At 46.9% G+C, this 12,986-nt stretch overlaps 1 protein-coding gene across 4 annotated transcripts in view; it reads right to left on the bottom strand.

The window, feature by feature from the left end:
• NBEAL2 (neurobeachin like 2) overlaps window positions 1-12,986 on the bottom strand; it is a 528,491-nt gene that overhangs the window by 162,676 nt on the left and 352,829 nt on the right. For all 4 annotated transcript variants that reach the window (XM_029588231.1, XM_029588232.1, XM_029588229.1 and 1 more), the window contains 4 exons: window positions 12,569-12,702; window positions 8,909-9,068; window positions 7,249-7,351; window positions 5,509-5,662 (listed from right to left, as the gene is read on the bottom strand). In XM_029588231.1, the coding sequence (XP_029444091.1) occupies window positions 5,509-5,662; window positions 7,249-7,351; window positions 8,909-9,068; window positions 12,569-12,702 (551 nt within the window). The remainder of the gene's footprint in view (window positions 1-5,508; window positions 5,663-7,248; window positions 7,352-8,908; window positions 9,069-12,568; window positions 12,703-12,986) is intronic.

Genomic DNA, 12,986 nt, shown 5'->3' with positions numbered 1-12,986 from the left:
AACTGCAGGAAAAGAAATCAAAATAGACATTTATTAAACTGAACTGATAAAAAGATTACCAGCAGGAAAAATAGGTGCTAGCCAGAAAAGTGACTGGCACATTACTCTCTCACACACACACTCTCTCTCTCTCTCTCTCTCTCTCAAACACACACTTGTACACAAAAAATGTCCTTCAAACTATCAGGCCACAAGCCACATCCCTACACCACCCCAACCTCCGGACCCTGTCACTCACAGCATGGATGTTGAACGGTTAATTTTGCAGTATCTTGACCTCTCAGAAGAGGTATCCCAGGTCTTGGTGACTTTGAGAAAGCCTTCCACCAGGAAGTCTTATGTTGCAAAATGCAGAAGGTTTACCGTCTGGTGTGAGCAGAAGGATCTCGACTCCTTCTCCCATCTGGCAACTCCCGGATTACCTGCTGCACCTCTCGGAGGCTGAACTTAAAACCAACTCCGTTTGGGTACATCTGAGCGCCATAGGCACTTACCATCAGGAAGTGGACGGTTCGCCCATCTCAATGCAACCTATGGTAGGGTGATTCATGCATGGGTTGATTCAGCTGCGGCCTTCCCCTGAGGCCCCCTATGGTTGCTTGGGACCTTAACGTGGTATTGGCCCAGCTGATGAAGCCACCGTTTGAACCACTGCACTCCTCTACCCTCAAGTATTTGACCTGGAAGGTCATATTCTTGGTAGCGATCACGTTGGCACTCAGGGTCAGTGAACTACATGTCTTGGTGACTTATCCACCCTACACAAGATTCTTCCATGACTTGGTGATTCCACGCATACACTGTAAGTTCCTGCCGAAGGTGGTGACAGATTTCCATCTTAACCAATCCATCATCCTGCCTATTTTCTTCCTTAGGCCTCATTCCAATCAAGGGGAAAGGGTGCTGCATACACTCGATTGTAAGAGGGCTTTGGCCTTCTACCTGAACCGGACGGCAGGCCATAGGCAGTCCACACAGCTCTTTGTCTCTTCTGACTCTAAAAGGTTGGGTGTGGCTGCTGCTAAGCAGACTCCACCTGACTGCATTTCCTTCTGCTATGTCCAGGCTGCATTTCCTTCTGCTATGTCCAGGCAACTGGGGGGCCACGTCATGGCTCATTCTGTCAGAGCCAGGGCGACTTCTGTGGCTCACCTGCATGCAGTTCCAATGGGGGAGATCTGCAAAGCTGTGACATGGAGTTCTCTCAACACCTTCGCAGCTCATTATTATCCGGTCAGGGACGGCCGCCAGGATAACAGATTCGGCCAGACAGTCCTCAGGAACCTCTTTCAGCTGTGAACTCAACTCTTTCTACCTAAGGTCCTGGTTTGTATTCAGACTGCCCCCACTGTTACGAACAGCATCTCTGTTGATGTACCCGTTAGCACCTGTTTGTTGGTCCCATTATTTTTCGGGGCCAGCCTGTAGCTAGGGATTCACCCACATGTGAGGACTACCATCATGCTTGTCCTAGAAGAAAGCAAAGTTGCTTACCTGTAATAGGTGTTCTCCTAGGACAGCAGGATGTTAGTCCTCAGCAAACCCACCCGCCACCCTGTGGAGTTGGGTTCCTGTAGTTTGTTATTTTATTTTTTCGTAATCTACTTATGAGACTGAAGAGAGACCCCACGTGGATGTGTGGATAGTGGCATGCTGGACAGATGTTTTCCATGCTGGGCTCCATCTGATGATGTCACCCATATGTGAGGACTAACATCCTGCTGTCCTAGGAGAACACAGGTATGCAACTTCACTTTACGCAAAGAAACCAAGATGAGATTCTTCTTCGGCTCTGACATAGAATCTGCCCTTGACACTCCCAGCATCTTCAATGTCTGGGAAATTAGGGCCAAAAGTTCATCTCTATGAAAGAAAGGTAATATAGTTTGATACGGCTCCAAACCAGGAGGAATTTCCCCATCTTCCAAGGAATCAGGATTCGCCTCATCATCCATGCCATCCGGGTCCCCACCAGGGATACCTGTGGCGAACCTAGGCATGCTACAGTGCTTAACCATAGGATTGGAAGAGGGAGGGGCCACCGGCTGAGGGTCCGACCTGACAGGAGAGGGTGAAGCGGAGGACTGCGCCTGAGCAAAGCTCCACCCAAGAAAAAGCAGCCAGATCCAGACCAAACCCTGAAGGTGCTGGAGAGGGACCAACTGAACTGCCTTTTCCTGCAGAGGAGCCAGTCAAGGGAGTACCAAGATTTGGCGCACTTTCAACCAAAGCCGTAACCAGGCCATCATCAGAATGGGAGGATCCAGGCTTAGCATCTGAACAGCGCTGACACATGTTTGAAGATAGGTCAGGCTGAGAAGCCCTAATATGACAGGCAACACAAAGAGAAAGGCACTTAGGCTTCTTGTTTACCAGCGCCATAAGCGGCGGTAACTGTGCGTTGAAATGACTCTCACTTTAAAAATTTGCATGCACAAAATCAAGGCGCCCCAAAATGAAGCACAAGTGTGCCCAGCTGAAAAATATCACCATGCTCAAAAAGGTTGTGTGCATAAATGTCACGCACAATGCATGCACAGAGCCGACGCACTGCGCACACAGACGACCTGTAGAGAGCAGTAAGGCATGCACAGCGCAAAAATGCCGCTGCGGCCTACCACACGGTGCGCTGAGAAAATCCTACTGTGGGGTCTTCCGCATAGGGACCGCTCAACCCACTAGGCTGCCCAGTTCACCTAACCCCAGCAGCAGCAGGAACGACGTCGGAAAGGCACACCGAGCACGGAGACCGAAGGAAGGCCTAAAACCCCCTGTCTGTCTCTGTAAGTAATTTCTTTTTTTCTTTTTAAACTTACCGTAGCTCAGTGCTCACTGGCTGAGTACAGAGAAGATCTCCGGCTGTGGGGGAAGAGGGCATGTTCTGTAACCGCTGCTCTTGGCCTCCTGTAGCAACTGCCTTTCAGCTGCACAAGCAGCAAAGTCCACGCTGGGAACGGCTACTAGACCAAGGCACACCTCTCTGAGGGACCACGAAATCACCTCAGGATTTTCTCAACTGGGGGAAGAGGGACCTTCAGGCATCACTGCAGGAGAGTAGGGCTTTCATTTTTCAATATAAAATTCTGCTTCCAAAATTCACAGCAATCCCTATAGGTAGATGCACATCCACCATCTGCTGGAGATGGAGAATACTGGCAGGCTGGGGTCACTGCAGGAGTATATTTACTGTGACTTCAGCTTGTTCCGTCTCCATCTGTTGGCAGGGGAGCATAACCCACTGGTCCTGTGTACATGCTAGGAAATGAAGAACTTCTTTAATATGGCCGAAATTTGCTCCATTGATTGTGATGATTTGGATCCTGGGGAAATAGGTAGACTCCTCTTTAATGAAGCAGTATGATGATGAGGAGAACTTGAAGACCGCTTATAGATCTTAGGTGGTGGAATAGCTGCCAATTGGATATCCAGTGCTGGAGAGAAGCAAGGCCTATGTTGTAAGGGTTCCTCATATTGTTTTATGTTCCTTGGGAACAGTACGTCTTGCAAGGACTTCCAGAGACAAGTTTGAATATACCGGTCGACCACTTTGGGAAGAGCCCGAAGACATCACCAATGGTAATCTCCCAGGAGATGTCCATGGTATCAGAATATGACTGCAGAATTGGCTCCATTTCCACCAAGCAGTCTGGGATGCTTTGTGATTTCTTTTTTTGGAATCTCTGGACTTGGAGCTTTCTGGCATTGGACGCCGTTTCTGTGAGGTGTGATTCTCTGGTTCTGGCCACGGTTGCACTTCCTGCACTGTGTGTTTGGAAACTGAGGTCGATTTCGACGTCTGGTGCTTCGTATGCTTCATAGTTGAAGCATATGCGTGGCCTCGAGAAGGCACAGGTGCGCTGCTGGCCTGGTCTGCGTTGGTTGGCCTGCGTCCTTAGTCGACACGTCCAAAGCAGTCGCAGTCGCAGTCATTGATGTAGATTTTGACTGAGTGGACTGAGTCGTTGACACCGCATTCTTCGACTCGGACGATGCTGGGATCAGAGCTAAGTTTTGCCTTTGCAAGTGTCGGCTCTATCCCGAAGCAATGCCCTTACTTAAGAGGGATCTGGCGATAGGTGGTTTCCAATGTTTGTCTTTTTGTGATAGTTTCGGTGGGCCTATCAACACAATACTTCTATGAGGTTCCCATTGCTGCGCCTTGGGCCCTGGTGATGAGTACTTTGAGTGCCTCGGTGAGGACATGAGGTCGTTTGAGACCGCGATCCAGCATCTTTGATGCACAGTCTGTCGATCATTTTGGCCCTTTGATGGCGCACCTGGGGTGACATGTGGCCGCAATCTCTGCACAAAACCTGATTACGGTCTTGCCCTAGGCAGAGATAATAATAATTATGGCCATCCGTCATGGACATTATGTGGTCGCACTGGCAATACTTAAAACCCGGAGCCCTCTTTGACATCGGAGCACTGAAAAGTGCTGTTTTGGGGATCGCATGCTGTGAAATTACATGAAAGAAGAGAACTGAGGAGAGCAAGAAGGATCTTCATGTCTGTGCCTTGGCACAGAAAAACAAATGAGGAGCTATGAATGGAGTAATTGCGCAGGAACCGCCACACATAGGCAGAGCAGCAAAGCTCTGCTGCTTTGAGAAGGTCCAAACCACGCACTGTTGGATAATGTTGCCCAAGACAGCATGGCTAATTCAGCTTGTTTATTGATGAAAAATGCTAAGCTATATCACAGTACTATCCCAACTGGCCTCTGACCTAAAAGCAAAGATAAAATAACTTCCGTCAGAATAACCAACACCAGTCAACCAACCTCCAGGAACACATTTATTTAAAATTATTTGTCTTCCACCTATATTAGAATAGTTATGCTAAGTGGAGAGAATCCAGCAATAACCAACCTAACCTTCATCAACACAAGGACTCTTAGTCAATCTAGCCTCCATCAACATAAAAACTATCAGACAAATTAACCTCATTTACCACAGCTCCACCACCCCCAGCTAACTTTTATCTACAGATTAGAAATCAGGGAACCAAAATTTGGACACATCAGATGTTATTCCAGTCCACCCGCCAAAGGCATACCTACTATCAATCCTGCATTTTTCACAAGCTAAAGTAACCTTGGTTACCAAAATCTTCACCACAATAGGCACCAAATTAAGATAGACAATTTGTTATTGCTCTGTTATTTTGTATAAGACGTAATCAAATTGTTTTATGTATTGTTTTATGTATTGTTTTATTGTAAATCGCTTAGACCTATTTTGCGTTCAGTGATTAATACATTTTAATAAATTAAATGAAATGCACCATCACAACAACTGTTACACACTAACCAGACTTCTATCATCACATCTGCCATCAGTGCACCTAATCACCATCATCGCATCCAACAGAAAACAACTTAACTTCCAATGCCAAACACCACCATTGGTCAAGTTAGCATCCATCATCATCATATCTACTACGACCTAATCTCTGTCACTGTATCCTGCATTGGACAACCTCTGCCATCGGTCAACCAGCCAGTACCTGATCCTCGTCCTTTACTGCTGTCAAGTAGCTCATGATGCTTTGCAGATCTTCTGATGAGAAGTTCTTCGAAAGGAAATCCTTGACCAGGCTAAATAAGGTTGTCTGCACAGTTTTCACATCATCTGCTGTAATTTGATTTTCCTTCTGTGCACTGAAAAACAGAATACCAACATACCTTATTTAAAATGTAACCATTTCCATTCAGCAGTTCTTTTTCCTTACTCTGCCCTTTTTTCTTTAGCAATTCTTAGACAGATGGGCTGGGCTGTAAAGAGGATGCTAGAAGAATTCACTCAGAATTGAGGAAATTGTTATTTGCTAGAATGCTAGTTATCCAGAATTTATCACATTTAGATGTTCTGCTATACTATTTATAGGTAAGACCAGTATATTTCAGAGGGTCTGAGCAATGTTGCTGGTTAGAAAAAGGGAGATAAACCCAGAAATAACACAAGAAAATATTTCTACACAGAATGGGTGGCAGATGGAGGAGGTGGTGCTGGTGGAAGCACAAGACAGTGACAGTAATTATGAGCTAGGCAGAGAGGATTTGTGGGAAAGTGAAGAAGAAGTGGGAGGACCATGAAGCAGGAAGGGAAAATGGGCCTTGTGGTCATTCTCTGCCTTAAGACTCTCTGTTTAAAATATGCAATCCAAGTTTACAAAGAACTGTCTATTGGTGTTTATTGAGAGACAATAAGCAGACAGAATGAAAAATGTAGAACATATAAAAATGCATCACCATATCAAGGGAGGCAGCTTCTTACGATGTAGACATAAGTGCTCAGGAGGGCTCAGAAGCAACACAGAGAGATTAGGACATTAGGAGAATCACTGTCCCCTACAGTTTACAATCTAACAGGCCGATACAGTACAGTGCACTCAGACGGAGCGCATTGTTAACCTGCCTTGGACGCGCGCTTTCCCTTACCCCTTATTCAGTAAGGGGCGGAAAACGGACGTCCAACCCGTGGCACCTAATAGCGCCCTCGACATGCAAATGCATGTTGATGGCCCTATTAGGTATTCCCGCGCAATACAGAAAGTAAAATGTGCAGCCAAGCCGCACATTTTACTTTAAGAAATTAGCACCTACCCAAAAGTAGGCGCTAGTTTCTGCCGGCACCGGGAAAGTGCACAGAAAAGCAGTAAAAACTGCTTTTCTGTGCACCCTCCGACTTAATATCATGGCGATATTAAGTCGGAGGTTCCCAAGAGTAAACAAAGTAAAAAAATAAAAAATAAAAAAAAATGTTTAAATGGGCCGGCGTCTGTTGGGCAGAAAACCGGACGCTCAATTTTGCTGGCGTACGGTTTCCGAGTCCATGGCTGTCAGCGGGCTCGAGAACCGACGCCGGCAAAATTGAGCGTCGGGTGTCAAACCCGCTGACAGCCGCCGCTCCGGGCTAAAAGGAGGCGCTAGGGATGTGCTAGTGTCCCTAGCGCCTCCTTTTTCCCGTTTCTACCGCACCACCTAATTTAAATACAGGATCGCGCGCACAGGCAAGTGGCCTGTGCGTGCGCCGGGAGAGCGGGCGTTAGTCTGCTCTCCCGCGGACTTTACTGAGTCGGCCCATAAGAGAATACACAGGGAGGGGCTGAGCCTCAGAGTTCTGCAGGAGATCAGAAAAGGCAGCCGAGCAGTGGAGGAAAGCGGAGGCCAGCGGGAGTTTGGAGGCAGGTTTACAGACACAGAGAACATATTCCCTCTGGTTGTTGTGAGCGCGGCCCACTCACCCGTAATACCGCCTGACGGAGTCCAGGAGGTACTGCACCCCATACTTCTTTCTGATCTTCTGCTTGTGGTCCTTGATGATACCAGAAAGGTATTGAATGTGACCTGTGAGCAAAATGGCATTAGGACAGGAGAAGAGAGAAAAAAAAAAACAGGAGCGTACGCCGTGTGCTAAGATGGGATGACAAACCATCGCGGGAGCTATTCAGGTGCTGGCTCAGAAAGGCACTACTTCTATGGAAAGGTTCCAACCGTGCCCACCCATGCTGCAGCCGTGGCTGAAGTGAGAGCTCTGGATCTGGCGCGGAGACGCAAGAGGTTTGGATTCCATTCGCCGTCATGGAGCTGTGGTCTGTAGCTCCTGGCTAATAACTCGGTGCTGTTTTAGGTCGGGGGGGATGCGCAGGGTGCCAGGTACTCAGGTACAAAAGTATCGCATTCCCTAGCCAACCTTTATTTTATTTATTGGATTATATATACTACTTGTAAAAACAAATTATCCATGCGGTTTACATGATAAATAAACATGCACTTTCAAAGGGGAACACTCCAGGTGCTTTCAAAATTACCGCCCATCATGGCTGCAATTACGCAGGAAGGGAGAGGGAGTTAAAACCGGGGGGGGGGGGGGGGGGGGGGGGGGGTGCGCGGAGAGAAAGCACTGAATGAAGGCTCGCGGCACTATACCCCCCCCCATCTGAGGCTGGTTTTAATTGAACTGGACACCTAAAGTTGCTGAGGGGAGGCGGGACAGGAAAAATAAAGCCAGAAAGGATTGTGAGCTAAATACAAAGTAAAAACACACAATAATGGCAACAAAGGTGATTAAACCACAACTAACCTGCTAGATGTCAGCACTTTTTCAGCAGGCCAGATTGTGACTGAAAATGGATTTAGCCGCCTTTAACGCAGCTCCCTAGACTGTCCTTTGTCAGGGCTAGCTCCAGGACTTTGCCAGCTGGCACTGAAATTTTAGCGCTGGCCAACTATGTCCCCCTTGCCCCCCGCCCCATGGGACCTGCCGCAAACTGGAGCAGCTATGTGGAGCTGCCTAGTTAAACTAGGTGACTATATTTAGCTGCTCAGTAGCTCTAAAAATTTCAGTGCCCCATATCTAGCCAGCTGCCTCCTTCAGATCCTTCTAAAAATTGCCCTTGATACCTAAAAAAAATTAATCTGGTATTTCTCTCCATCTGCTGGAAGGGATGCGTAAACCCAGGAGTCTGGACTGATCCGGGTACGCACAGGGAATGATGAATTTGTAAAGAAGAAAGATAACAATGTCTTCACATTGGTCATGTCAAATTCCTGCCCTCCAAAGCTGCAGACAGGCTTGGTTTTCAGGACATCTGCTATGCATATTCATGAGGTTTTGGTTTTTTTTCATTTTTTTTGCATGCAGCGACTCTAGTTTATGGTCTATTTGCATATTTTGGTCATCATGTTGGAGGCCCCCCCTCCCCCCAAAGGTCATATCTGAGACTGCTTACATTGCAGTAAGGGATCAGTTAGGACACAAAAAATGCAAGACTGAACCATTTTTGTCCCCCCCAAAAGAGAGAGAGGAGTCCCACCCTCCTCTAAAAAAGAAAGCTGGTATTGCCATTATGACGCTACCCAAATGTCTCCACCAGTGGTGCCCCAGAAGAGGGCAGACATTACCTAGTCTGACAGCAAAGTCACCGTTGCTCCAAATGCGGAAATCAAAGAGGAGATGCTGGTACAGGAGATGGAGCAGCAGGCCATTGCCCTCAGAGGCCACCTGATCCATCAGCAGCTGGGATGCCATCAGCACATTCATGTCCATCATCAGGCTAGAGACCTGGAGAGGGGAGGGGGAGTCCCAGAGAGAGAGAGAGAGAGGGGGGCATCAGAGCCTGCTCATCTCCAAACAGAAGCGCTCTCCAGGACAAGAGGGCAAGACCCAGAGAGAGGGGGGGTGGGGTATCAGAGCCTGCTCACCCCAAACAGAAATGCACTCCAGGAGAGAGAGAGCAAGTGCAGGGCCCACTAGCAGACCATGAGACTCAAGGGTAAATAATAGTAGAGAATTAGCAAAACTTGTTGATGTCTTTTAAAGAGAGGACTCAGACTTTTTCACTTAAGTATATTGAGGAAGCAGAAACACAAAGAGTTTCATTTTGGGTTTAAGTTCCTTTAGTTGACTGAATTTCTCCTAAAGGAATTGTTGAACTCAAAAGGGGCAAAATGTTTATTCATGCAATGCTATTTACAATACAGGAGTACTTGCAAATTTTGCTTGTGTACTTATTTGAGAAATTCAATATACATTTTAAAGTTAAGAAAAACTATTTATATATTGTTGATGAATGCAGCAATCGGAGTGGGAGGGGATGTGGATGTGCACATTGGCGTGGCAAGGAGGTGTGTGTGTGTGTGTGTGTGTGTGCATGCGTGCAGATGAGTTTGCCCGTGTGACCCCTGAAATGCAGATCTTTTTCTTCAGGGTTGCCACACTCAAATATTTTATGGCACGAGCACCACTGGGAACTTATCTGACTCACTCCAATGATTACAAACGCATATCCTTCAGAAAATACTAGAACTGTTGCAAACCCTACTTTCTTCTCTGTTTCTACCTAAAAAAAAAAAAAAAAATCACTCTTTGGGTGAAAAAAAAAAACAAGACAGAAAAGCAAACTTTTGTTCCATTAGAACAGCAGACGCGTGGGCCAAGCCGCTGCTGGGCAGTGCTATGAGGAAGACCTAGGTTCAATCCCTGGGCCTGACTAGCTGTGTAGATAGAGTGTTCACTACCCCTGCGGGGTAGTGAACACTCTCTTTTCTATGGTCTTCTGAATCTCGTCTTCAGCGTTGAGAGGTGCTCAGATAACAGCACCAAGGGGGGGGAGAAGGGGTGGTCAGGGATGCCAAAGCACTGAGCTCTTAGCCAGTGAGTTATCCTGTCAGGCTGGTCCAGGACACTTCCCAACTACATGACCTTACCCTGGATAGCTCAATTTCTGCAGGGCTCAGCACGGCTCTCAGTACCTACAATATGACTGGAAGCACTATTTACTTCCTCTTCCTGCCATTCTGCTTTACTGGTTAACAATAAATAATTTTGGGGTTTTCAACTCGCCTTTCCAAACGATGTGCAAGGCGGTTTACAGCGTTATTAGAAGTCAGGTACTAGTCCATGCCACAAAAAATTACCCCCGAATTTTGCAAGGCTGAACATGGCTTTGCCATGTTTCCTGCTTAATTTTACTACTGGTCCTGATGAGGCGCAAGTCTGGAGATTTTGAGCCAGAGGGATCCTGAACACTGGGGGAGAGAGAAAGAGAGCACGAGTAAAGACTGCACACATACGCGTGGCAGGGATATTTTTTAATGATATGCGTGTACTTGCACGCATGATATAAAATTGAGCGTATCTTTCCCTGCATGCCCACGTTTATGGGCGCGCGCTCCTTTTAAAATGTACTTGTAAATGGGTACTTGAGGCAACGGGAGATAAAGTGGCTTTTCATCTGCTCTTGTTCCAAGCCTTTGTACATGTGTTTCCTGTTTGCTGGGCATCCCCCACTTCCTCCTGACTCCTCCCTATCTCCAGTCTTGCTCTGGCTTTTCCTTGCCTCTTTCCTTTTGGGCAGACTACTCTGGTTTTAGACTGTAGTTTCCCTCGCCAGCCACCTCTGCTTGCCGGACCTGCTTATCTAGCTGTACCCAGTAAGGTAGGGAACATGGCTTACCTGGCGATTATTCTGGGCCGTGCCCTGTGCAGTGATTTTGGCCACGTTCACCCCCAGCTAAAACCTGACAACGAGCAATGTCCAGACTGCTGCTCCACCTTCCTCACCCCTTACACAAAGAGCAGGCCGGGCCTCACAGAATCCCAGCACTTCCTTTCTCTTCCCGAGGAATGGTTTTCAAAATCTTCCTAGGATTCCACTCTCGCTCTCTGGCCTTAATTCTATTTATCAGCCCCTCTTTTCCATCCGCTCTTCCAACTCTGCTTTCCTCTCTTCGCCGACATATCTTCTGAGCACAGCACGCAGTGTGTCGTTCTCTGTTGCTGCACCAGTTTTCTTCCCTTCTTTCACGCTCCCTTTCAGAACCACCCCTCTTCTCTTTTGCCTCGAGTGCTAATTTTCATCTCAGTCTATTAACAAACTGTGATGAAGTTTACTCTACCTTCCATGCTGTGACCAGAAAGGACTTGGAAATGCTTTTGTAAGAAGAATGCCACATTCAATAGGCTTGCCACCCTGGCTCCAAGTCATAAGTAATGGGCTGATCCAATCCTAGCTTTCGCCCCGTTGCACACACGGAATTCTAGTTCTGATTTTCTTAAGGACCTCAACGGAATTCTCAAAAGTACAAGGCCCTGCCGGCTATGGGGTAATGCCAGGACTGGATCCTTATCACATGGAGCCAGGTGGCAGCCCTATATATATATATATATATATATATATATATATATATATATATATATATATATATATATATATATATATATACATATACATATAGGGAGGTCATTTTCAAAGGGACCTCTGTGGATAAAGTGATGCTTATCTGCAGAAATGGCCTCTTTTAAACAACTGTGCATGCACACTATGTATGCATCATTTTACGTGCTTAGGAGAGGCGCTTTCTGGAGGAGTGTGGACAGGACTGGGCCTTACGCACAAACTTCTTATGATTTTAAAAAGTGTGCATGCAAATTATCTCGGCAAAACTACACGCAGCAAACAGCAGGTGCGTGTAGTGGTTTTTGCCAGGATAATTTTCAAAGCCTAAGTCCGCTTTGAAAACTGTTGTAACTTCTGCACATTATTTGCCAGCCACCTTATGCATGAGTTTACAAAATCCCCGCCCACCCGCCCCCCAGTACTGTCCTTATGGCAGTGGCTGTACACTGATGTGAGAGCTGAAGGGAAGGGCACACAAGTCAAAGGCAAGTGCACTTGTGCCTAGGATTGCGCCCACTTGCAAGAGGCATTGCTGCTGTCAGACAATGGAAAACTCCCCTACACCCTATCTCCCCTTCCATGCATCTCTCTTCCATTTTTTTCCGCCCTGTCCTTTATTCAACCAATGGTATCCTTCTAGCCTCAACTAATGTTCGCTACAGCTTAAGGCTCACTGACTGAGACAATGGTTTCCGGCATAAAGCAAACACAGAAATCTGGTTGGCGAGTACGCTAGATAATATCGAGACAACTCTATCCGGCTTCCCATTTGCAACTCGCATGATATTCTGTTGGAGGTTGCTTGGCAACGCAGGTTAAAAAAAAAAAATCATTCACGTACCCAAAGGGAGACCCTTCGCTTAGTATCCCAGGCCTTGCCTACCTTCTGCAGCAAAGCTCCGATGATTGCCGGCCCTTGGCATTGCAGCAGGCTCTCCTGGTTCACAGCGTGGTACTGGATGAAGTTCTTCACCATCAGCAAGAAAGCTGCCACGCTGTTCCTCTCCAGCCTGCCTTCTACAGAAGGGAAGGAAAAAAAAAAAACCCCAAAAAATCAAGCAAGGGCTAGAGAAACAACTCCAGAAGTACTTGAGTCCTTCCACCGATAACAGGGTTAAATCTGGTGTAAGTCAGTTTTACTCGTGTTTTATAAACTCATCGCAGGTTTCAGTCGGTACCAGATATTCAAAAGATCTAGGCGCCTAACTTATGAAATTATCTGGGCGCCTACATTTCTCTTCCTAACCTACATTTAGGTGCCAAACAGTGGACAAGACCAAGGAAGAAGTCAGGTCGAGGGA

The sequence above is a fragment of the Rhinatrema bivittatum genome, chromosome 2, assembly GCF_901001135.1.
Source record: "Rhinatrema bivittatum chromosome 2, aRhiBiv1.1, whole genome shotgun sequence".
Lineage (NCBI taxonomy): Eukaryota > Metazoa > Chordata > Amphibia > Gymnophiona > Rhinatrematidae > Rhinatrema > Rhinatrema bivittatum.
Note: the sequence above shows the minus strand (reverse complement) of the source record. Positions and strands in the feature narration are given on the sequence as shown.